Source organism: Chroicocephalus ridibundus, chromosome 6 (assembly GCF_963924245.1).
Source record: "Chroicocephalus ridibundus chromosome 6, bChrRid1.1, whole genome shotgun sequence".
Taxonomy (NCBI): Eukaryota; Metazoa; Chordata; class Aves; order Charadriiformes; family Laridae; genus Chroicocephalus; species Chroicocephalus ridibundus.
Genome location: NC_086289.1, coordinates 31,214,720 through 31,238,827, shown reverse-complemented (window position 1 = coordinate 31,238,827; position 24,108 = coordinate 31,214,720). Strand labels below are relative to the sequence as shown.

The 24,108-nt window shown below is 37.9% G+C and overlaps 1 protein-coding gene across 6 annotated transcripts in view; it reads right to left on the bottom strand.

Moving 5' to 3' along the window:
• Window positions 1-2,046: 2,046 nt before the first annotated feature.
• The window catches only part of WAPL (WAPL cohesin release factor), a 160,231-nt gene continuing 138,169 nt past the window's right edge, over window positions 2,047-24,108 (bottom strand). For all 6 annotated transcript variants that reach the window (XM_063339144.1, XM_063339145.1, XM_063339146.1 and 3 more), the window contains 11 exons: window positions 19,319-19,546; window positions 14,260-14,371; window positions 13,147-13,244; window positions 11,458-11,534; window positions 10,110-10,285; window positions 9,652-9,767; window positions 8,778-8,939; window positions 7,341-7,548; window positions 6,048-6,136; window positions 4,867-4,962; window positions 2,047-4,489 (listed from right to left, as the gene is read on the bottom strand). In XM_063339144.1, coding sequence (XP_063195214.1) covers window positions 4,424-4,489; window positions 4,867-4,962; window positions 6,048-6,136; window positions 7,341-7,548; window positions 8,778-8,939; window positions 9,652-9,767; window positions 10,110-10,285; window positions 11,458-11,534; window positions 13,147-13,244; window positions 14,260-14,371; window positions 19,319-19,546 — 1,428 coding nt within the window. In that variant the 3' untranslated portion in view covers window positions 2,047-4,423. The remainder of the gene's footprint in view (window positions 4,490-4,866; window positions 4,963-6,047; window positions 6,137-7,340; window positions 7,549-8,777; window positions 8,940-9,651; window positions 9,768-10,109; window positions 10,286-11,457; window positions 11,535-13,146; window positions 13,245-14,259; window positions 14,372-19,318; window positions 19,547-24,108) is intronic.

Genomic DNA, 24,108 nt, shown 5'->3' with positions numbered 1-24,108 from the left:
AGCTCCTTGTGGAATTAGTAAATCAATCTACCCTCATACGAGGGCTTCAAGCAGCTGCATTATTTAGAATGGCTTCACTGTTATTTACAGTAAGACTATCTGCACTTACGGATGCTGCAAATGTCGTAATAAATTAAAGTCCCTTAGATAGGGGACCTTTAGGGCACGTAAAAAAAAAAAAAAGAATATGTATGAATGGCTTTTGTTCCATGTAGCTAAAATAATCCAGTAGTGTCCTTTACCCAAAGACAAATTAACATATCACACAGAGAAGGAGGAGCAGCAGCATCAAGGATTACATTGGCCTGGTTTTGAAAACACTCGCTAGCAGGGCAAATTCCAACCTCTTCAAAAACCCAATTAACGAGCCATCCTTATAGGAAGGGCTTCATGCAGATGAATAGCAGCTACTTAACTCCTCTTTATCTTTTGAAATCAAATACACATTTTTGGTTTCCTTGCCATTTAAACAAAGGGTGTACCACATTAATGAAAAAAAGCTTTCCTGAAAAAGCCATGTGGGCTTGCCTGGCGATAGTCCAGCTAACCAAGTGTGCTTTGACTTCTGCTTACTCAACAGAGGAATTAATCACGTCCAGAAAGGAAAAATGAGGGAAGACAGAATACTCGCTAGTGCATCTGACACCACAAACATCTTTATCAATTCGGTGAGGTACTTGAGTCTGAAAATATCGTTGAAAGCAAGAACTCCTGTTAGAATATTCTGTTACACAAGAAGTTTAAAAAAATATAACACCCTAAAAATGGTAAGAGAATTCCACCCAGAAGTGGCCATGCTGTGATTATTCAGTTCCCCAGCAGAACCGCACCATTCCAGCTGCAGGCTTGGCACAGGGGCGCGGGCTGAAGGAAAACGAAGCTTTTATACCTTTGGGATTACTGACCAGTCTCTGCCCAGAGAGAGTCCATCTGCTGACAGCACAACTACTCCATTAGAGCAGCTCGAGAAGCCATCTCCAGCACGGGTACCTGCTTTTCCATTAAGCTTCTGATAAATCAGTGCTGTACAGATCACGCCAGATCAGTCTGTTGTTACGCAAATCATGCATTTCAAAACATTCCAGAAGTGAAATAATCTATGTGAAAGGCTATGACTCCCAAGTCTTCTACAAAAGCTTCACAATTGTCCTGTTAATCTGAAAATGCTGATGTCATCTGAGAGCATCCACACATAATGCCTCCATTACGTACCGACAAAATTAACCAAGAGGAAATACTTTTCTGGATCTTACGATTATTTTTTTTTGGAAGACATTTCCTTACACAAAGCTGTATTTGCCTCCTGCAGCGCCACATACTAATAACATACTGCTCAGTATTTCAAACTCCAGTAACATCCCTTTACAGTACAGAAATAAAGCTACATTTTGCTGATGCTTGCTGAAGTGCCAACAGAGATAACACATCACATTCAATTCGCTTTACAGCTCATGAATTACTGCATATCGTACCTGTACCTAGTTGTATCAAATAAGAAAAAAATCCATGGGAAAAAAAATCTATCCTGAAATTAAAGTATCATTCATATTAATAGAGAAACAGAGCAATGCTCACGGTAATTGTCTCATTTTTCACTGAAGAAAGAAGCCATTAACACACACACATACATACCTACTCCGCCACCTGAAAAGTATCAGCATAACAAGAACGGCCCCATTTCCCCTATGCTTTAGCTTATTTTTGTCATTCTAACTACAGCTCTTCAGAGTTGTTACGGGCCCCTTCAGCTGCAGGATCAATAGCAACTTGTGTGGAGAACTCCAAAAATGCATCAAGACATTGAGTCCATCATCTCCAGAAAACGTCAAGCCTCAGTTGGTTTGACTGAGCCCAACCTCAGCTCCAGGCACTGAATGTTGTTGTCCCAACACATCAGCGAGAAACAGCGCACTACCTTCAGGATGCTCCTCCATTCTTTTTTTTCCTCCTCTCTTTTCTTTTTTTCCTTCTAATAATTTACCTGACACTGCTTTCTTTCTGCAGTCACTCAGAGGAGTGTTTTATTACATGTTAAAAGACAAGATATGTATTGAAAGTAGCAATTTTATTTGAGTTAAAATTATTTACAAAAACCCAAAGACATACTTCATGAAACTGGTACAAACTATTTTTCCTGCCGTTGGCTTTTGCTCCAAAGATCACAGCTGAGAAATACTGTATAAAATAAAAATAGGATTGGATTCAGAAAAGTACTCTACTGTTCTAATTTCCAATTGAGAGTATTTACACAAATATTTACAATGGAAAAAAAGTTACTTTAAAACTTTAATTTGCAAGTTGGCCTCAAGTACCCTTTAATGCAGAGTTATTTGAGGGTCTAACACACAAAAATGCACTGCAGTTCACAGGGTGATTTCTCCCCCCACCCTCAAAAAAAAAAATCTGCATTTGTCAGTGCTTGACAATTAGTTACATTGAAAAAAAACTGTTAAACACTGAGGTAAATCAATTCCCAAACAATTACCAGTGTAACAAAGAAAGGTAGTTGTCCCTGCTTTCCCCCATCGTTGCATCTGTATTTTCTCTTGCCATCTCTCCGCAGAAAACTACATAATCAATTTGAAATCCCATTAAAAGTCTCTAAAATCAGAAAACTAGATGGGCAAAGTATTCAATAATTTCCTCCTGATGTAGTTCATTTACATAAAGCTTCTTTCTCTCTCAATACTGATTTTTTATTTTTTTTTTTCCAAAGGGGAATACAACCTCAAAAACTTTTCTAAGTTACACTGATACGCTAAGTTTTAGAAGGTGATGAGAGAAAACGCAAAAAAGTATGACCAACATAGGATTTTTGCCACTAATCAGTTACTTCCTTACAGAATTCCCAACAATCTGCATTATCAAAAATAGGAAGACATAGAAGGCAGCCACTGTATGTAAAAAATTTACAGCTGGCACTGATACAAAAGCACGAGTTCTTAACTTTATACATGGAGATAACACAAGATCTAAAAGCAGGTTAGATTTCCTGTTATTTCCCCCTCATTATACATAGAACTAATATTTTTATGGCTTCAAGTTTTACAAATTCAATGGAATAACATGATGTAACTACCTATACAGGTATTTAAAAATGTCGATGAGGCAGATCTCAGAACAGTCTGCAAATATTCAAGACCACCTTAATAAAAATAATTACCAATTCCGTTGGTCTGAATAATGAGTGCAAGAAAAAAATGGTGTAAAAAAGTAATGTATATTCTGGGATTCTTTGTTCCACTTAAGTCTTCAAACACAATGCTTTGCTGTGAACTAGACCTCAGACTGAACAAAATCTTAGCTATATCAGCAATTTAAGGCTTTGTGTTGTATGCATTTAAACTCTGTCATACTACAGCAGAATGAAATAGAAAGATTATGTCAGCTGGAAACATTAATCCCCATTGGTGTTTTAGCTTCTTTAAAATTCTTCCCCCTAAAAACATCCAAATTCTTTGTATTGAGCATTACAAAATACATCTTGAGTGCTTCCTTGAAACAAATTAAAACAGCATTTCAAAGTTTTTGCTTACTAGAAGTGTAAACTACCCTGGGATTGAATCTTTTTTTTTTTCTTTTCTTTCTTTCTTTTTTCAAACAGGGCACAACTTTTTACAGTTCCTATTTCTTTTGTGGATAACATACCCTCAAATGGCTTTATGCGTTTATGGGTTTGCATGCTTCTTGAACTACAAAGTGTTATGGTCTATCGGTTTACAGTACACGGGCCGCGACAGCTTTAGAACTGAGAAATAGTTCAACAACCTAATTTCAATCAAAACAGTATAAAAAATAAACTATCCAATCCTCGCCTCTTTGGATTCCAACAAATTTTAAATATAGACAGTAGTTAAAATCACAAAAGTATTTAAAAATTTATATTTTTATGATTTTGGAATAATCTAGTAATAAAAAAGCAAGAGCAAATTAAAGTCAAATAGGAGCGGTGCTGCTGTCCAGAACTTCTTTATTAGAACATTTGTTTGATACCTCAGTAGCTAAGCTGCCTTTGCACCTGGCTGGCATGAAACAGTGGCTCAACAGTAAACAGCAGTTGCACTATCAGCAGCAAGTTTTTCCCCTTGAAACTTGTCACGAACAAAGCAAGAAAAAAAAGATAGGGAGGGTAAACCCTGCCAAAAATATTTAAATACTGCACTGCATCATAAACAGCATGGTTTCTTTATTTATTTTCCTCAGAACCTTTTTCCCCTCATTTTTGATAGTTGCAGATTGATGTAGTAACTGTCTTTTAGAAAATGCTGAATGCATGGTTAAGAGACCAGGTAGCCTTAAAAATCCGAACACGAATGACACAGATGAATGCTCTTGGTATATCCTTCAAGGAGTTCTTTCATGACGACTTCTTTTGTCTAAGGGTAGCTCCAGCATTACAGTGCCTGCAGCGGAAGTTAAGTATCTAGCAGTGTTCCAAGTATTCAATCACCCTAGAGATAGATTTCTGGCCTGTTGTTCCAACAGCACACTGCAAAAGGGAACAGAAAACACACGTAACAAACAAGCAGTTGTAAGACCTCTTCAAAATACTTGAGAGCTATGCTCATTTCGGAATTTCAGTATTTACAATTAGGTAGCAGTAAAAGCAATTAGGTTCAGGCAGAGGATTCAAAAATATTTTCCTGACCAGTCACAACCAAATGGAAGGAAAGTGGCTTCGCTCCATTTACTACCAAAATAATGACAGACAAATGGGTCTTCAGTATTTAAAAACAAAATCATCCAGTGGTCTTATGAAGACACAACTGAAAAATGGTAAAAGCTTCTAAAAATGTATGGGCTATTAACAGAAAACACAATTACAAAAATATCTACCTACATCAAATGAAAATATATATTACTTACAGTAAGATTCATAAAACTGAGAAATTTTTTGAGCATTTCAGTCATTATCGAGAAGTCTCCTTCAGGTAAGTACTCCCTCACAGTAGTCACATTGATCTAAGAAATAAAAGAAGCTATTTTAATTTGGAAAATATTTTTTCTGACACGGAACTATGTTACTCTGCAGGTGAATGCAGTAAGACAAGCATGTTCACAGCATTATTAAGACGGCTTTTGCCGTCACCTCTATGATTCAAGTCTCTGAAGCAATACTCATGTTTATGGTGTTTATGTTTCTAGGAAACAACAATTGCTAAAATCTTCTTGTTGTTGTTGTTGTTTGTGTTTTCTTTAAAGATCATTACCAGCATCTGACCCCCTCCATGAGCTACAAGACTATCAAGAACTGAAAACCCCACCAGATTACTCTCCTGACAGGGAGAGAATCTCCCTTTAGATTTGTTAAGGGTTGAGAATTGTTGAGCTTGTTGTCAGCATCACTCCAAACACTACAACTGTAGGGAAGCTAATCAGACAACAGGTACAGAACGGCATGTTAAAGACCATTTCTGCCATCACAGTAAATTAAGACAGGCCTGAAGGCAGGTCTGAACCTCATTTTCATTTGAGCATATATTTGACAGGAGAGTTTATGAAGTTCTCAGCTGTTAAGAGTTCCATATTTTTAACTTCAGCTTTCTATTATGCATTTCCAATCCGAGGCAATCATCTTCAACTAATACAGACATATACAATTTCATGTGGTTTCAAAGGAGGAAAAAATAAAGCAGACTGATAAAAAAGAATAGAACAAGCCTGATGTTAACTTTCTTATTGAGACTATGGAAAAATAAAGCAAGCATTTATAATTATAGCGAGCCAATTTTCCTTTGCCTTTCTGAAGTAAGTTCATTTGTTGGTTAAGACTAACAGCAAAGGGGAGAGAGGCAGAAGAGGTTAAATATTCAATTCCAACTGTTTTTCATGAACATACTGATGTTCAGAAAATTTGTTTGGGATGGAATACCTCTGGCAACTTTCCATTGAAATATACGTGTGTATATATATATCTCAATGTAGTTTCATCAATGTAATAGCTTACATCGAACCCTAATTTAATAAACCCATTTCAGTACTGCAAATTATTACTTTACTAAACACTGTACTAGATTTAAGAGGAAGTTATTGACTTATTCCCTTACTGGACTCTCTTGACAGAGACAGCCTAGAAGCAGTGCTGTGTAGGAGGCCACAATGCAGTCTTCCATGTGCTTCCCGGCATGCTGGAGAGCTGTGAAGAGAGACAACCCAGTGTATTGTATTCTCTAAGCAGCTGCTATCTTTTACTGCTTCAAATACAATCTTCCATTATCACTTTTCAGAATTCCTTTTTCTCCAACAAAACGAGCTTTTGGCCTGAGACTTCAGAAGCAAGAGTCAGACAAACTCTGTACTTACTAACTCAGCAGCACATTCTTGAGCAGAAAAACGCAGTTCACTCGCTTTCAACTCATTACATTGTACAGTATTTTATTAATTGTCATTTTCGCTTGCAAACTGCACGCTTAACACACCAAAATACAGAGATAAATGTTTCATGTGATACTATAGGCCAGTAAGACTTCCACCAAAAGAAGTTTATTGAATTAAGGATAACAGATATACACTTTTTGCTAATGACTCCGCATTTTTTGGCAAAGCACAAATAGCTGCAGACACTGGTTGATGGAGCTACAAAAGGGACGAAGGATATAAAGCAAGGTTGGAGAAAGTAATCTACTGCACCTGCTATTAGAAGATTAAACAAGAAGGACTGATGTTTCAGACCTGATACATTTTCCATTTACCTAACTCAGCTTAGAGATACTCAAATTCTTGGAACAAACTACCAAAGATGCAGCACATCAAGGCATTACTCAGGAACGTGAGATACCACCCATGGAGTGAGAACTCCTCAGACACGAAGAAGACGGGGACAGAACCAGCACACGTGCAAATAGGGAGGGAAGGAACAAATAACAATAATCTAAAAGTAGCATGAAACAAGAAGGGATCACGATACCCTGGAAAACAAATTAAGGCAGATAACTTTTAAGGCCTGTTTCAGAAGAACAAGATAAAGGCCTCAAAAGCCATCCTTTCCCCAAATATTTCTATATTTCTTACACAGAGTATCCCTAAAAAAGGTTTGTGTTTTTCTGTTTTTTTTCTGGTTTTTTTTTTTTTGGTTTTTTTTTTTTTTTTTTTGTTTTAAGAAGGAACTTATAGAAGGTATTATTAAGAAAGTAAAAAGTAGCATAACTACTTCTACTTCTCATGCTTCAGCTCTGAACTGCTCCTACTTATGATCTGCAACAGTTTCACCTGGGGGATACGTGGAGGAAATCTCAGCCCCAGAGACCACATGTAGATAAGGAAGCAGAGGACAAGGTGGGAATTTATGCAATCACAGAGCTCTTTGCCTTTTCTGAGCTCATCACAACCAGACAACGTACCTTTATTGAGATCAAGTTCTTCATCATCTTCTTCCTTCTTATCTTTCTCTTCAGTACTATCTGACTTCTCTGTGGAGACCCACTGGATCTCCCCGCTTGTCTCTTGCCATTCCCCACTCTTATCATGCTGAGCAGTAGGAGCTTCTTTAATCAATTCATCTGTCTGGCTCTCGGCCAGCTGCGCCGCTCGCTCACGCTCAAGAAATAGCTAATGGGGAAAATTTCAGGGGAGTTTCTATTATAAATTAAACCCTAAACACATTGAATTAATACTTGAAAGTTTACTTCCCTGTCGCAACTCACCCCTGAATACAGTCAGTCTTCAATACTTTCCTTAACAATAGCCTTTTCTTCTTCAAAGGGAAACAGAATTTATCCCAACACTAACGCTGTGCTCTACAGAAAAGGCCTCCCTCCCTCCCCAGTGCTGAACCAGTTGGCAGCCTCCTCTTGGGCATCGTAAATGTTTAATCGTTTTCTTTGAGACACAGCTTGAAGACTAAAAGTTGCCATGTTTTCCTGTCCGTTTTTGTTCTCTCCCAATCCTCATTTCCTTTTCATGCTAGCTAGCCCCCTCTTCGCTCTCTTCACTCTCTTCGCTTTTCCCTTCATATGTAAAAAGCAAAAATTTGCAAAAGTAATTTGAAATGACTTAACTAGGATGCGACTGAACCAGCAATCTCAGATCGTGCACTTATATCTTGCAAATTTTTTTCCAAACCATACAACCACCAGTTTTAAATACTGCTTTGCAGAGCTGTATATTAAGATATTTAATATTATTATTTTTATTGTTGATTTTTCTTGTCCGCTGATGGACAGTTATTTCATACAGTTAAATAGAAGAACTGCTTAAAACGTCCATAAAATTATCTCAATTGAAATAAAAAGCTTGTACTTAAAAATCCCTTCAATTCTTTTATTTTAGTTTGCATGGTGGAAGTCATTCACCAAAATTATTGCTGGATTTCTTTTTTTAACAAGTTAGTCAATACAACATTTAAGAATGCTGTTTCACATCTGTATTCATTACATTTATATTTTACTGCTCTTATAACACACGATTTTTATTTTTATGTTTGTTGCAAGCTCCCATAAAAATAATACTTTAAAAAAAAATAAATCTATGGAAGCAAAGTCTGTAAGGCGAGAGTAGCTTAGAAATAAACCATATAGGAACAAGAAAGCTTTATGGAGCAGGAGACCAGCCTTTGGATGTCTGCACTAATGACACCACTGTCTTTTACCAGGAAAGCTGTTTCTGTAATGGACAGTACAAGTTGTGAGCAGCACCCCTCTTCCCTCACTATGCTGAATTACTCAAAATACTAAAGAGAAAAATAAAATTGACAAATCTTCATTGCTGAGTTCTCCCTTCCCCCTTGACAGTCTGATAATGAGAAATGGTAACCATTACAGGAAAACCACATTTCTTACCTGCACTAAAGCCTGAACAGCATCAATCTGTCCAGTTATCTTTAGGCTGTCATCTCCTTCTCCCGTACAGAATGAGTCAAAAGAACAGGATGTTTCCATATTAACAAGACAGTGCCTATTCCGAGCACTGTATTCTACTAGATTGATCAACAGACCCAATCCCTGCAAGAATTGGAGAGTCAAAGAGATTACACACATTAAAAAAAGATAATTTAGCAAAAAAAAAATATAAATATCTATCCAGATAGATGTCTCATCTTTCTGAGGCTACATAACTTACTAATACAACTTTATGAAACAGTTTGATAAACAGAGGGATCGGGATTTAAATAAATATGAGGCAAACTTGAGATCCCTGTATACTAGAACTTGGATGGGGGAATCTCCATTTTTCCGATTCTAAGCACAAAAACATTTTTAAAGATGAGATTTCACTTAGAGATTAGGGATTCAGGTGCCCAACCTTCAGCTCACATTTTTAAAAGACCCTTCACGTGCACAATTTCACTGTTGCTATTTAGCCCACACAGACTCATTATACATAAGCTGAGGTAAAACTGACAAAGCCTTTATCCCAAACAATAACATCCACCATATTTCTAAAGTTAAAAAGACACTTGAAAATTAGATAATTCACAGACTTATTTAGCTAAATTTCTTTGTCCATCTAGCAGTGCACTTTTCCCCACTGAACACAGGTGGGAAACCTGGAGCTCAAAAACACCAAACCATTACGGAAATCCTTTAAACACCACACTAAGTATGTGTATGGTCAAAACTGTAGGGGCTGCTCATTAATTGGGAACCAGAGTAGTTAAAAGCACAAGGAGGGGGCAAATCCCTTGATGTGAACGTAACAAATACAAGAGCTTACCAGCACCCGAATATCAAATCTCTGTTCTTGAGGTAGGAACTTTGGAACCTGAAGCACACAATTCATAGCGGTGCCTATCAGACCATCTTGTTCACCTGTTTTTGTACTACCCCATTCTGTGTTAAAAAAAAAAAAAAAAAAAAAAGAGTTTAGAGGCTCAATTTTGAAAATACTCATTTTCATAACCATAAGCACATTGATAAAAACCTTTTGGCCCTAAAGATAAACAGAACTCTCTTAGCCAAAGCACGCCCCTTAACACTTAATATTTGCAATTACTCATCCAATCTGCAAAGTCAAATTATTGAGTATTGTAAAGCCAGCATCTACCATACATAACTGCTTTATCGCATTGTACATGGAAAAAACATAATCAGTTAAGAGAAAAGGGTTTCTGTTAATGTATTATATCATTTGATGCTTTAACACAGAATATGCAAATTTTTTTTGTGTTTTACCATTATCATTTGTTAGGTTGAGCAAGACGCCAATGATGGCCCTCATACAGTCTTCCACTGCTTTACCCACGTGGTTAGTTACATTCTGGTGAGGCAGAGACTTATTGTCTGGTAAACAGATACTGTCTTCAGCACGATTATATCGCTGGATTAACTCTTCACAATGCTGCAGTGCTCTGCAGGGAGAAGATGCAGAACAAAATTACCCTGACAACATTCAGGACATTCCACCCTTATATTCATTTTACCAGGAAAAAACCCCTCAAATACAGAGTTTATGCAGAATTTTTCCAATGCCCAGATGCCCAGTCTGTAGGGAGAGATAATAAACTTATCACCTATAAAATAATTTATGAGCTCAACTAAAATTGTGAAAACAAAAACCAGGAAGACTTTGTGGCTTAGAGCTCTATCAGCTTCAAGAGCAAAAGTTAGTTCTTCTTTCCAACTGCATCACATGCTCTTACAAAAGATACCTTCTCTCCCTACAAACCCAACCTCTCAGATCCTCTGACCGTGAAGGCACAGTGTTATTCTGACAGCATTATCTACACGTTCGCTTGTTCTGTCCTCAGAGCCATTTCCATTCTGTGAGAAATAAATAAATGACGCGTGACTTCCTAGCAGTAAAATGCTCATCTCCTAACACTACTGGACCACAGGCATGGTTCCGCTGCACAACGTTAGTTTGATGTTAAACTGACAACACTGATTTCAATTACAAACAAAACTGAAAAAGGTCAAAAATATATATCTGCCTAAACAGCACAGTAAACTGTGAGGGTTTGTTGTTTTTTCTTTAATTTAAAGAAATATTCATACTAACCTACAACCATGACATTATGTTTCCAATGAGGTCTGCAGAGTCGAATTTTCAGCTTAATTTGCTCTCTTATGAAGAGCAAGTACAAGAGGGATGCAATCTCTGCCAGTCAACTGAGACCTCACCCAGATTGATAAATGGGTTAGAGGTGTTCCACAAGCATCTTTGCCGGGGAGAACGGCTAAGAACAGAATTTTGCTATTCTAATTCTCAGTTACACTGTCAATTCTGTTATGCTCCATTTCAGTAAACACTTAAGCATAATGAAAACACAATAAATAAATGTAGCTTCCCAACTGCCCTCTTCTGTGTTCAAATTAACTCAGTACAGGAGGAGCTGCAGCCGCCTCGTACTCAGGTAGTTACCCACAGCCTCATCTAAATGAGTTTTAGCATTACTTCATGAAAAGCAACGGTGGAAAGCATGGGTTATTTCCCCCCCTAGAATCTTCTGGTAGAACAAATTTATTTTTTTCTCCTATCACACGCAGTGGTCTGCAAAAGTGTCTTTTTGTTATAACTTACTTAGCTGAGGAGACTATGAGTTGCGAGTCTTTGTACGCGATCAGATAGCTCTGATTTTCTGGATTATGCACAGTTACCTAAAAAGGGGAGGAGAAAGTGATATTAAAAATGGGACTTTTTTTCCTTGAAAGACAAGCATTCCCTTCCCACTTTATTTTCACATCCCACTTTATTCAGTTCCGTATTTCTTTGTTACTATCCAGTGCAAACTTTCACTAATCATTGTCCAGTATTTCCTTGGAGTTTTCACCTTCTAATTATTCACACAAAATTGTGGCACTGAAGATAAAACCATCTTCCCTGAAACAGTAAGTGCAGAAACCATGTGGCAAAATGTTTTGCCACAGCAGAATCATTAATCTATATTCTAGGACTACAGTGTCCCAAGTGTGTACGTACATACGTGGATGTAAATACATATAAAAATATAACACAGAATAGAATTACATACGTAATGTTATTTTTAGAATTTGACATTAACTCTACTTCTGAGAGCTTATTATGCATCCAGCCATAAAAATCAAGTTTTTCCTTGATTCCCTTGATTGAAATTCAGGATCAATTTTCAGAAACAGTAAATGTTCTTCTCTTAAATTTGCATGATTTGCTGTGTTGATTGTTGCCATCTCTCCCAAGTTCCTAAGGGTCTCACTACATCCCAAACCACCCTTAAGTTCAAATTTGAATATTTCACCATTAAACAAGGCTGTTGCTTGGCAATTCCATCTACCAAATACAAAAGCAGAAACTGGATCTGAAATTTGCCCCTCACTGTTCAGAAGGCAGGTGCCATTAGTTCGTAAGTAGGCACCCTTGAATTAGTACTTCAGCAGTTGTTCATCTTTCTCAGGTTTTAGCTGATTTTTACAACTATCTGAGTCCGCCCTTCTATTTTAGCGAAGAAAACAAGTTACCGCTGTAGCTATTTGCCCTCTGACTTGGGTTTAAGGTGTTCACTAAGATTCATTGACCTGTACTCTGAACCCGAATGTCGCTTTCTGATGCGCGGAGCTGTACTGCTAAAGCATCCCAAGACTCTTCTGCTTGCTCACCGTTTCACAATGCGAGAGTAACGCTAATAACAAATATGAAACTCAGCAAAACAAGGCATCGCAGAGAAGCATATGGTCACAATTCTTGTCAATTAAGCTCTAAAAAAGTAGCATGTGTTTTAATTCTGTTCAAAGTTCTCATCAAAACATATTTACCAGCTCAATGTGCACGCTCAACCGATTACAGAACTAGTTTGACTTTCAGGGCAGTTTTCTCTTTCAGTGCTTAGGCAGCTGATGTTTGAAAGTAGCAATTCTAAAAATATACACCGATTTATTGCTTCTAAGAAAACACTGCTTCTCTAATGATGCGTTATTACTAGACACACACTAGAGAGTCAAACTCATGCTTCAAAAACAGCGTCCATAAACATCAGCTTTTTGTAGGAACTTAAGAAAAAGCATCACGTTACATTCAGTTACTCTTACCAAAAACTTGCAATGCTGTACATACATACAGAATGGTAAAAGAAATTTTCAAACAAACATTCCAGGAACATTGATAAACATCAGAAAGTTAGTATCCTCTATAAAAAATAATCAACATTATAGTGTTATTATGAAACTATACATTGGGAAGAATGTAACACTGAAAAGGTTGGGCTTTCAGAAATGCAACGCATCTGCTCATACTCACACTTTCTAAGACCCGTAAACATCTTTCTGCGCCCCATAGCGAAGCAACCAATTTCTCTTCATCTTCATCGCTGCTTAGGTGATCCACACATTCTTTAACTAAACAACAAAGAGAAGTTGTTTTCCACTATCAGTAAGGGTCTTCAAAAGCCAAGTGCACAAACTAACTAGCTACTTGGAGAGTTGCTACCAACCTTGGTTTACACTTTACAAAACTCTGCTACTAGGAAACAATCAGCAAGGCATGATCAGCATCCAAAATTTTTCATTTCGCCAAGTAAATTAAAAAATCCCCAACCTGAGAATTTTGGCTTTAGAAGTTTGTGATTCTTGCCACAAATTATCTATCTGCATATTTTATTTTCTCCTGACAATGAAGAGACTGTACAGTCTCTATGTTCTTTACCTGCCTATGTTCTTTACCTGCAACGCGTTGCTTTGTAGAAGAGGAAAAAAAAGCTACAGCAGGCACACTCTCCCCACGCTTCCAATTCTGAAACCGTGTGCAAGTTGAACACTTTCATCTCTTCAATCCTGCCTTTGCCCATCTCTCTGCTTACTTGAGACCAATCTTTATTCAGCTCAAGAATTAGAAATGTCCCTTTTCCCATCTGTGAGATGCTGATCCAAAAAACCTAACCAAGACATATCTTTTAAAAAAAAAATACAAAAAAACCCAACCCGTTTCTTCTTGAAGGGCTGACTTCCTCTGAGATGTTTAGTTAAAACATATCAGGCCTGAAAATAATTCTAGAAGAATGTAAAGGAGATTTTACTCCACAGTAAGTGTGCTGTATTTGTGTGCTGTACAGATCACAGCACAGTGATCTGTATTCTGTCTAAGCTTAAACCACTTTTAATCTCACGCATTATATGCAACGTTATACACATTCTGTTTAACCTTAAAACTTCTTTCAAGCCCACATGCAACAGAGTAAAGTCACTGATATTTCCCAGTTACTCAATATCGAATTGTGTACTTTATTTTTAACATTGCTGAGAAAAATACATAATGTTTCTGGTTTTAACCACAGAAAATGAACACTAAGAAAAGCAAACAGCTTAGTAAGATTGACTAATTTTTCACATTGTCAAAGCAGCATCTCCATTATACCTTTATCTACAATATGATCGAGACCACCCAGAAGTCGCAGTTCTTCTTTAAACCAGTCCCCAGCTCGTTTTGAGGTGAGAGACAGTAACGTCTCCATTGCCAAATGCCCGGTCTGAAAGAGTCAGGTTCCAGAATTAGTGAAATCATCACACGCAGCTGCAGCAAATACATCAAATCATACAAATCTACGTCATATAAGAACCATGAAAACAAAGTTATAGGTTCTGAGTAGAAGAACCACCAGAGGGAGCAAGAACAGATTGAAAAATATGCCTATCTTTAAAAAAATTACTTGGTACTGACAAAAGGTACTGTGCATTTTCAACTTTTTCTCGATTTTATTAATAGCTTAGAAAACCTAAGCAGCCCGCTTTCATCTGTTTCTCTTGTTATCAAAAGAAAGAAATGGAGGAAGGAAATGGACAAATCAGCCAGGCAGGAACAAACCCAAGGAAAGCTCCAGCGAACACCACTGCTGCGTCTCCCACGTACACTGCCTCTGCCGCTTGCAGGATACATTTCATTCTAACGTAGGCATTTTGTGGTCTTAATTTTAAACTTCTAGAAGATAGCAATGAAACTAAAAACACTGAAGAAAATCTTACTATGTTTACTGATTTACTGCTTTTTTAAAAAAAGAGGAATCCATCTCAATATTCTACAACAGCAAAGCTAAGTTTACTCCCTGCAAATGGGAGTTGAAGGGATTTTAGGAGATTATTTTAGTTAATCCCCTGCAATGTTTTTAAACAAAACTAACACCATTTATAAAGTCAAGGCTATAACTTGTTTTTTCCAAAGGCCTCAAATAAAAAGCAAATGTTAATAATAAAACATATACATACGTATAAATTTACACCTACACAAAAGTTACCAGTATATACTTCTGTGACAGCTGGAAAATGCACAGGCAAATCTGGACTACTATAAGCGTAATGATTTCATATTTGGTACGTAAATGCAACAATGAAACATCAGAGAAAAAGCCGTAAGATCTCATTAAAGCCAACTAAATTTAACCACTCTTCCCTCCCTGACACAGTTGGTTCGTAACACTTCAGGGAGAACTGTGCTTTTCCTGAGCTCTTCCAGGATACAAGTTCCATCCTCAGGATCTGGGAATACCAGTACTCACCGGGCTTCAGTAAACACCCCACTCTCTTGGAAAACCAAATTATAAATTGCATGCACTCCCTGTCCCCCTCCCCCCACCATCTTCAGCTGCTTTCCTTGTTTTCAAAATACTCATTTCCAAGGAGGAAAAGAAAGTTCAAGATTAGTCTTGAACAAAGAAGAGCCACCACCCAAGGTTAGTTATTTCTGTTTTTTCAGGAGAAAACTCTGCAGCACGCCGTCACTCACAAGCACAGAGTTAGTAACGTTTTTCCCAATATAAATGGCAGTGTCCTCAGGTCATGACAGTGTTGCAGGGGACAAGAGAACGCGAGCAGCAGCAAATCTACAATAGGTCATTCCTCCCCGCATCAGCACCATCTCAATTCCCCATCACAGAGCAAACAATGACAAAGCTGCAATTACTCCTGCAACTGTTTCACCACCCGGGACACTGCCAACTACCTTTAATTGCCAACAGCTCATCCAGTCTTCCCACAGGAGGGAAACTAAACACCCTTGGTTACGGAGTGTTCTCATCTCAGCACTGGGAGATACAAGATCCAAAACCTCACATTTTTAAAAACTGCAAGTTAAAAACATAATGCTAAAGGAGATGCGGGTATTTTAAGCAATGGATGGAGAACTTCCCTTCTGAAGCCAACCAAATGAGAAAGTATTCTGAGGGAGGAAGGGAGAACCTGAAGACGGCAGTTCGACAGTCCCCTAGCTCTCAGAAGTCCCCAATCATCCTCTCCAGATGATTCCTTTCACTTTTATAGGTTGAGCTTGAAAATATTGTAACGTGGATATCTGAAATCACTCATCACCTCAACCAGTCGATAGAAGCTGATTAAAAACTCTCCTTAGAAATCTTAAGGGCTACAAAAGATTTAGGTAATTTCCGAAATACCTTCACCATGAAAGCTCCTAGGCCACACAATATTTAAAATATGGTGCTTAGTTTTATGCCAAAGGTTAATGAAACTTCAAAAAACTCCAGGAGAATATAATCTGATATATATACTCCTGGGCATAAGAACACAATTTTCAATATTTTTTTTTTTTTAATAAAACAAATCAAACCTTGTAACCCTTTGCTTTTGAGGAAAGTAATCCATTCTATCCAATTTTTATGGCAATTACTATGAAATTTTAACATCAAAGGTTCAAAACACGGTTCCCTTAAGCTTTTAGCCTTATGCCGAGAGTGAAAACCAGAATAACCCCTTTCAGCAACTGAAGAGAGAAGTCACTTCTGAAGGTTTTCATTATGGCGCAACAGAGAGGAGCGAGATGCAAGCACCAGCTACAGAGGGCTCTGCCGCCTGACAGGCCAGGGCTATTTGCTAACACGAAGGCTAAAGTTCTTCAAGGTTTTATCTTCTTCCAAGCCAGCAAAAAAACCTGGCACAAATTCAACCCACAGAGAACTCCGTTTCAGTTTCTGCATTTACATTTTTCATTTTTATCGCAGTCTAGAAAACAGAACCCTTTGATACCTGTTTGAGTACTCAAAAATTAGTCCGATCTAACTTCTAGACAGTGACACAAACAACATTGTCTGTGGAAAGACAGGCACTATTATCATCTTCGTTTGATCCGTGTAAGATTCAAAAAACCAAAGGTGTAACTTGGTTAGGCACAAACTCAAGTTATCAAAACATCTGCTGCAATCCTTCTGTTTCTCAGCGGGTATGTCTGAGTCTGAAAAAAGCACAGATCTTTTCTTTGCCCCCAGAAGATTTGCACTTTTGTTAGCATTTTCTGCCTGTCATCTGGTACAAACCAGGGATTACTTATTACATCTCATGACAGAGACCTACGTGAAAGCAACTTTATCTCCCACATATGAAGTTTGTTATTGTCTCAACTTACCATTGCTACTATCATAAATTGGAAGAGAACCCAATCATTTCATTTGGCTTGCATATATTCTCTAAACACTATATAGTCTCTGCTTCTGGATGGTACAGCTGGGAGGGAACCAGTTTCCATCTGTGAGGTACTACAGTATTCCACACATTCACAACAACAGCTCGACATGATTTTAAAAAATAGAGACACCTCAAAAAAATAAAAACAACCAGCTGAAGCTGATGGCCTGAGATAATATTACTCTTTACTGATGATGGACAACTTCCTCGTAAGACAGAGTCCCTTGTAATGTATCCTCTCCTTTTAAAACCTGTGCCTAGGAAAACACAAGAACAGAATTACCGTTCATAAAAAAGCATCAGGCCATCCGTTTACGAATACCAGAAAAGCTCAAATAGGAGACAGTGGTCTGCGTGGTTGGATGCTTCAGCAATGAGGAACCTGTACCGGCTGTTCCACGCTTAATAAAGGGAGCTGTCTTACATTTTATAGTGCAAAAGATAGCCTGGCACTGACAGACTGGGAGCTACGTCAGCTGCCTTCGCTGCCAAAACAGCACCGAAGTAAAACACTGATTATACCAAGTCCTAGCTAGGAACTAGTCCCAGATTCCTAGCTGATCACCACCTAGGGAACTAATTTCATCCTGTCTTGGTATCTTGAGATTGTATCACATGAATTCAGAGAGTAAGCCAAAAGTGCAGAGAATAATCTCAAATTCATTCTCCCTTTGTAGATTTCAAAGGCCAGAAAATTAATACGAGCCCCCTGCCTGCACGTTTCGTAGGGTTGTAGGAAACAAGCCTAAAACTGAAAGTCTGAAACAATTCTCCTTTGTCACCACAAACTGATTACCAAGGTTAAGAATGTCATCGATGTTATCTTCCTCCCCCCAAATTCAACTCTTTCTACTGCTACGTGATACTGACTTTTCATACCAATTCAGCTATCTGTGCCATAGCTAGAATTTTGGGGAAAAAAAACAGACCAAACCCTTCCTAAACCAACAAAAAAGTCACAAAAACAGCAAAAGAAAATACCAGCTCAAGAAGGCATATAATCTTTTAATCTAACCTAAAATGGAATACAATCTTCAGGTTACTGGCAGGAGTTGAAACATTCCTTGCAGAGATAAAGCTCTAAAAGGCTCACTTCATAAACAATAAATCAGAAGCTTCTCCTGTTGGGCACAAGTATTACATGAAAAATGGCAAAAACCGAATAAGGACTTTTAAAACATTAAAAGAATGTATTACAAGATGTTAAAAAAAATTAAGATCATACTAACATCTGTTATACTGAAATATGGTGAAAGCAAAAACACATTACTAATTTTTGCCATCTATGACCACTCATCTAGTCAATCTGTCATCAATTCTTTAAATACACTCTTTTAAGAAGACTTGCAACTTACCCTTTATTTTTCAAGCTTTTCAATTGACCATCAAACCATGGTCAAATTTATTTTTAAACAAAACCAGTTCACTCTGTTGCAGCTGAAGATACATTCATAACAAACAAGTATGTTTGAGAAAGGAAGGAAAAACAATTCATCCACATTTGTGGTAGTCAACAGATCTGCCACCACACTTTGGGCAGAGAGAAACCAGTTTCTGTAGGACAGTTTTTTATTTTTTTTTCATGGGAGAACCAGCACCACATTGTCAATTTAACACACAATACTCTTATTCCCATGTAAGAACCCTTATTGTTTGGGAATCTATATTGGTTAAAATTTAGGCAAAGAAACAGTCAAATAATCTAAACGTGGTCTTTAAACATATGGTTATTTAAAGCATTACTTGTTTTTAATTGCTGCCCTTAGCAGGAGCAAATGGCAAATCAAACAGCTGAAGAACATAACTTTATCGCACTAACAGCCTTTTAGAAAGCGAATTTAAAATTTAAAGAAGAAAATACTTGCAGAGAAGTAATATATACATAGAAGGTAGACAAAATGTCACACTCCTTAGCTGGGAGATATGAGATTAAGGATGATGCTTACAAGTTCCATTTTACTAAGCGTTCCACTACTGCCAAGGCTTTCAAATAAAAGCGTGATACCCACCGTGATGTTTTCGAGATCAAGGTGTTTGTTGTGAACAGTTTCACACAGTCTCCGAATTTTTTCCTTAATTTTATTCATGTCTTTTTCATTCAGCAGCTTGGCAGAAGAAGCATCTTGTTCCAATTCCAAAAGCCGTATCATCAGATCTAGACTAGCTCTGTCTAAATCCATGTTCAAACGATCTCTACTCAGGATGTACATTAGAGCTGCTGTACAAAGGGACAAATTCTTGGGTTGGGAGAAGAGAGAAAGAAAAGAGTTATTTTTAGTAACCCTGTTAGGCAGACCTTTTACAATTTTTAATAAACAAGCTGAATATTTATGAAAGGAAAAGCCTGGCAGGTCCCAATCTACTCACGTGAGTACTTCCTGTTGTACATCAATTACTTCTGGCCAGTTACTAATGCATTCTCCTGACCAATACAACTGAGACATAAATCACTTAATACATTTACAAAGCCCTAGTAGAAAAGCAGGGTTTTCTATTTTTAAGGGACTCGGTGCTGCAGACAGAATAAGAAACGGTACCTCCAGTAACACTGTATTATAGAAGAGACAGATGGCAGGGAAACAAAGTGAAAAAGCACAGGGTACATGGCAAGATAGGTGAGCATTCTGGTTTGATGGGATAAGCTGGTGACAGCACCAGAAAATACAGAGATCGTGGGACAGTGTTTGCATGTGAAGGGCAAAAAAAAAAAAAAAAAGCCTGGTGAGATACATTCCGATTCTGCCAAGCAGGTCTCTCAGTCAATAGTTTACCCAAACCTTTCCAGCATAAACACATTTAATTTCATGGGGAATTCTGCTTTTTGGAAACAGCCAGAGTCCAAACCAGCTTCCCCCCTGCCTCGTGCCCATCAGTCCCTACCAAGCAAATGTTACTATCTTGAACACCCCTATCTTACACAGAATTGGTGTATAGCGACCTCTTACTGGCAAAAGAATACTTAATCCTTCTTCAAGAAGGAATTAAATTTAATCTTCAGGAAGATCCAGAAAAGCAAAGGCAGAAGGTGACTGTCAGAAAGGACAAATGACAGTGAAGAAGATCAGAGCAAAGCTATCTGTCCCTTGTGCTGGTGAATACAGCACGTGCACCAAGAGACCCATCTGTCCAGGTGAGCTCCAAGCTATGGTAGAAGAGAAATGTTCACGGAGAAGAGAGTTGTGCCGGGCACAATACTTTCAGAAACCTTTGATGATACATGGAGGAAAGAAGAGCTGGGAGCATGTGGGGTATGTGTCTGTCTTACTGAGTTCAACTCTCAAGAGTCAACACGCTGCATGCATCTATTCCAATTTTTTCGGTATAGAGTAAATTAAAAATGGAGACAAACTAATTCCAAGATGTGAATGTTGCACAGCCCAACAGGAAAAAGCAGAATTTCTGTGTCATAGCAGATTAACATGTTGTTTAGAGTTCAGCCAACCACCAAAGCAATCATTAGCTGCTTCTGTTTATTTTAGAACCAAGTAATAATCGTACCTGGTCATACTAAGCAGCATCAGCATTTCCAAAACAGGATTAGGCAGCTGACAGCCTATCAAAAGCTCTGTTAAACTCCTTCCTGTCTGAGCCAAGGAAACCCTCAGGTGAATAAAGGCTTTAATCTGACTAACTACCAAAGATGCATTTGGAATACTGAAGGAAGGAAGCACGAGTTTCCAAATCTACATCTCTTTTCATGAAAGCAACCTTGAGACACAGACTTGGTTAAAAAAAATAAAATTAAAAATCTTAGCTGTGACTATCACTACTCCAGCCTTGCCAGATGTAAGGCAGAAAGCAATCTACGTGGCTTGTCTATATAGACAGGGTATATACATTGTTTTCCCTTAATTTCAATTAACTTTCTCCAATAAACCTTGCAATTTTATCTTTGTAATTATAGAAATTGTTTACTCTGGATTTACTTGCAACTGGTTTAAACTGTAAGAAATTTCAGGTTCTTGGAAGATGACTCTGTTCCTTCAGAATGGCAGTTATTAAAACAGGACACAGGAGCACCTGCGTTCTGCAGAAACCAAAGGTTCGCCACTAACTGGTTCAGACAATGTGGGACCAAATAAAGCAATATCTATGAAGAACTACTTTCTAGTGACCAGCTTTATCTAGGTGAGCTTCCTGGTAAAAAAAAATAAAATGCTTAACGCCCAAAGGAGTTTCTATCAACTAGGAATAATGCTGCAGTTAACAGAGGGAAACAGCTGAATTTATGATCTCTGCTGCCAACACGAAGGCATTTCAAAAAGTCAGAGACTGTTCTTAAATCCCTGCTCAAAAACACTTTACAGATACTCCAAAGTCTGTAAGGGCAATCACACTCACTTTGTAAACCCCTGTACCAAGCCCATGCCTGTCCCAGGCTCCCTTCTTTGCGATCCAACCAGCTTCCCATTAGGCAGAGAGCAATGGCTCTCCCTCCGCATCAGCTCTGCCAACACTTCTCTTCAGACCTTCCACCCAGGTTTTATGATACTTCAGTGTGATCAGAAGAGACCCAAGCAGGGGAGTACAACATTGTACAGAAGGTTTTGGGCTGCAGGTGGAGTGCCGGAAAAGCAAAAAGGAGGGGAGTAGGCATGTGTGACGAGAACTAGGTTCCTGCACCAGCATGTACGCAGAAGGCAATCAGGCCAATAAGCCTCCAAATGTGCAACACAAAAATACCGATGCTGCAGAAGTAAGGATCCCAAATGTGAATCGTGCTTACAATGTAGAACAAACCTGCTTCAGCTACATGCTGCCAGTGACAGGGGTTTTCTAAAACACGTTTTTCTTCATCTCTATAGGCAAATTGCTTTAATCTTGAATATAACAACTCTACATTTTGCTCTGATCTTCTGTAAGCATTAAAACCAGTTAACCGCATTGTCTGAAAGCTCTCTCGTGCCCTACCATACACAGAATCCTGAGTTGAGAATGAGGGAAAAATTGTCAGTACAACTAATTTTTTATAAATATCCTAAAAAAAAAAAAAAAAACCCAACACAAACCAACCCCAACAAACCACCAACCAAAGAAGCCAATCAAACGTACAAAATCCCACCCTTATGGATTGCAGTGGCAAAACTGGGTTTTGGGGTGGGCTTTTTTTCTCCTGTTCTGTCCCTCAAGAAGCTTCAAACACATTCTGCTTCCAAACAAACGTGGAGAGGAAAGTAAAATAAATAGAACTTGCTCTAGACAGAAATTGTGTGGCATATCTAACTATGGAGTTGCACTCCATACTTCTATAGAATTCAAGGAAACATCCCAATTGAACATACACTCCAAAAACGGAGACCATTTACACCCACTCTCATCCTTGTCTTCCCTTGCTTGTTCTATTTATACCCCAGCTTGTGGGAACAGATGGTGGTTTTCTAGGGTTCAGCACTACATTTAATGCACTTTTTTTTTTAATTATTCACATGCTGAAGACATTACAAAACCACATTTCTGTGCTTAACTACTGACAGCTATAATGAAAATATAGTTTTTGTTTTAAAAATTAATACTCCCAAACCTTTAGAGCATAGCTGAGGAGAAAAAAATCAGCTAAAAACTGAAACTTAAAGACAAATCTGCAAAAAAAATTGGGTAGGACAAGATATTTTCATGTAAATATTTTGGGGCAGAGCTCAGTAAGGTAACTGGTTATTTTGTTTTCCTTGCTGGCGAAAAAAAATACCTCTGCAACTGCTATTTTATATTCTTATGGAAATGTAAAAATCCCCTACTTTCTCAGGCTATTCCACTGTATCACTACAATGAATGCAGTTTATGCTCATGTTTGTTTCTATTAGCAACGTCATTGTGGCAATTTTCCCATCTCCAAAATACTTATACATATTAATTATACATATACTTACACAAAATAGCTTATACAGAGAAGGTCACTGTTGAAGTATATACTGTCAGTAGTTAAAGCATATATTTTAGCATTTATTAATAGTAGTTTGATAAATCAGGAATTTTATAATACTATATAACCTGTACCAAGAATGCATTGTAACTATATTAAAACATTAACTACCTTTTTTTTTTTCCCTTCTCTGACAAAAGGGATCGTTTCATCAAATATACTGAAAATAGTGAATATAATCAATGCTTTTTGTTACTGCAGGCTAATAATAGCATGCAATTTCCTTTTGAACTGTATGTGCTAGTTCTTTTGAAAATGAAGGAATACTGGTAACTGTTAAAAGACAGCCAAAAATACACCCAGCAAGCTTGTAGGCTTTCCAGGGAACTGTAGTTGTCCCCGATTCCTATGTTTTATTTTACAGTTAGCCATTGCTAATTTTTGAGTGAGATGGAAAATAAGCCATGATTCTAAATTAGTTACTTAAAGCTCTACAGCTTTTTCCCCTCACCCATGGTAAGATGTCAAATACAACCTCTTAAATGTCTATTTCTGTGTGTGCAAAGTTTCCTTCTGCATTGTATGTTGTTCTTCTAGAGCTATTAAATAAAAGTAATAAACCTGACTGGATATACGTATCTATGACCCACTTCAGGTAACGTTTCCTGTGTTCAGCTTTTGTAACAACACCTGAAGGGATACCCCACAGAGCCACCGTTTCCAGCCACTGGGAAGATAGTATCACCTGCAAGAAGCGTTTTCTGTTACGGCTGCACTGGACTTGTAACGTTGATACGGAAAACCCAAAGTGTTCCAGTTTTTAACTCTCAGGTCACGTTACCATCCGTAGTTAAAATTCACCTTTCCTAGATCTATCATAGCACACTGCACACACTCAAGGCATCCCCTGGCTGCAACTACAGCACTGCTCAAGGAGAC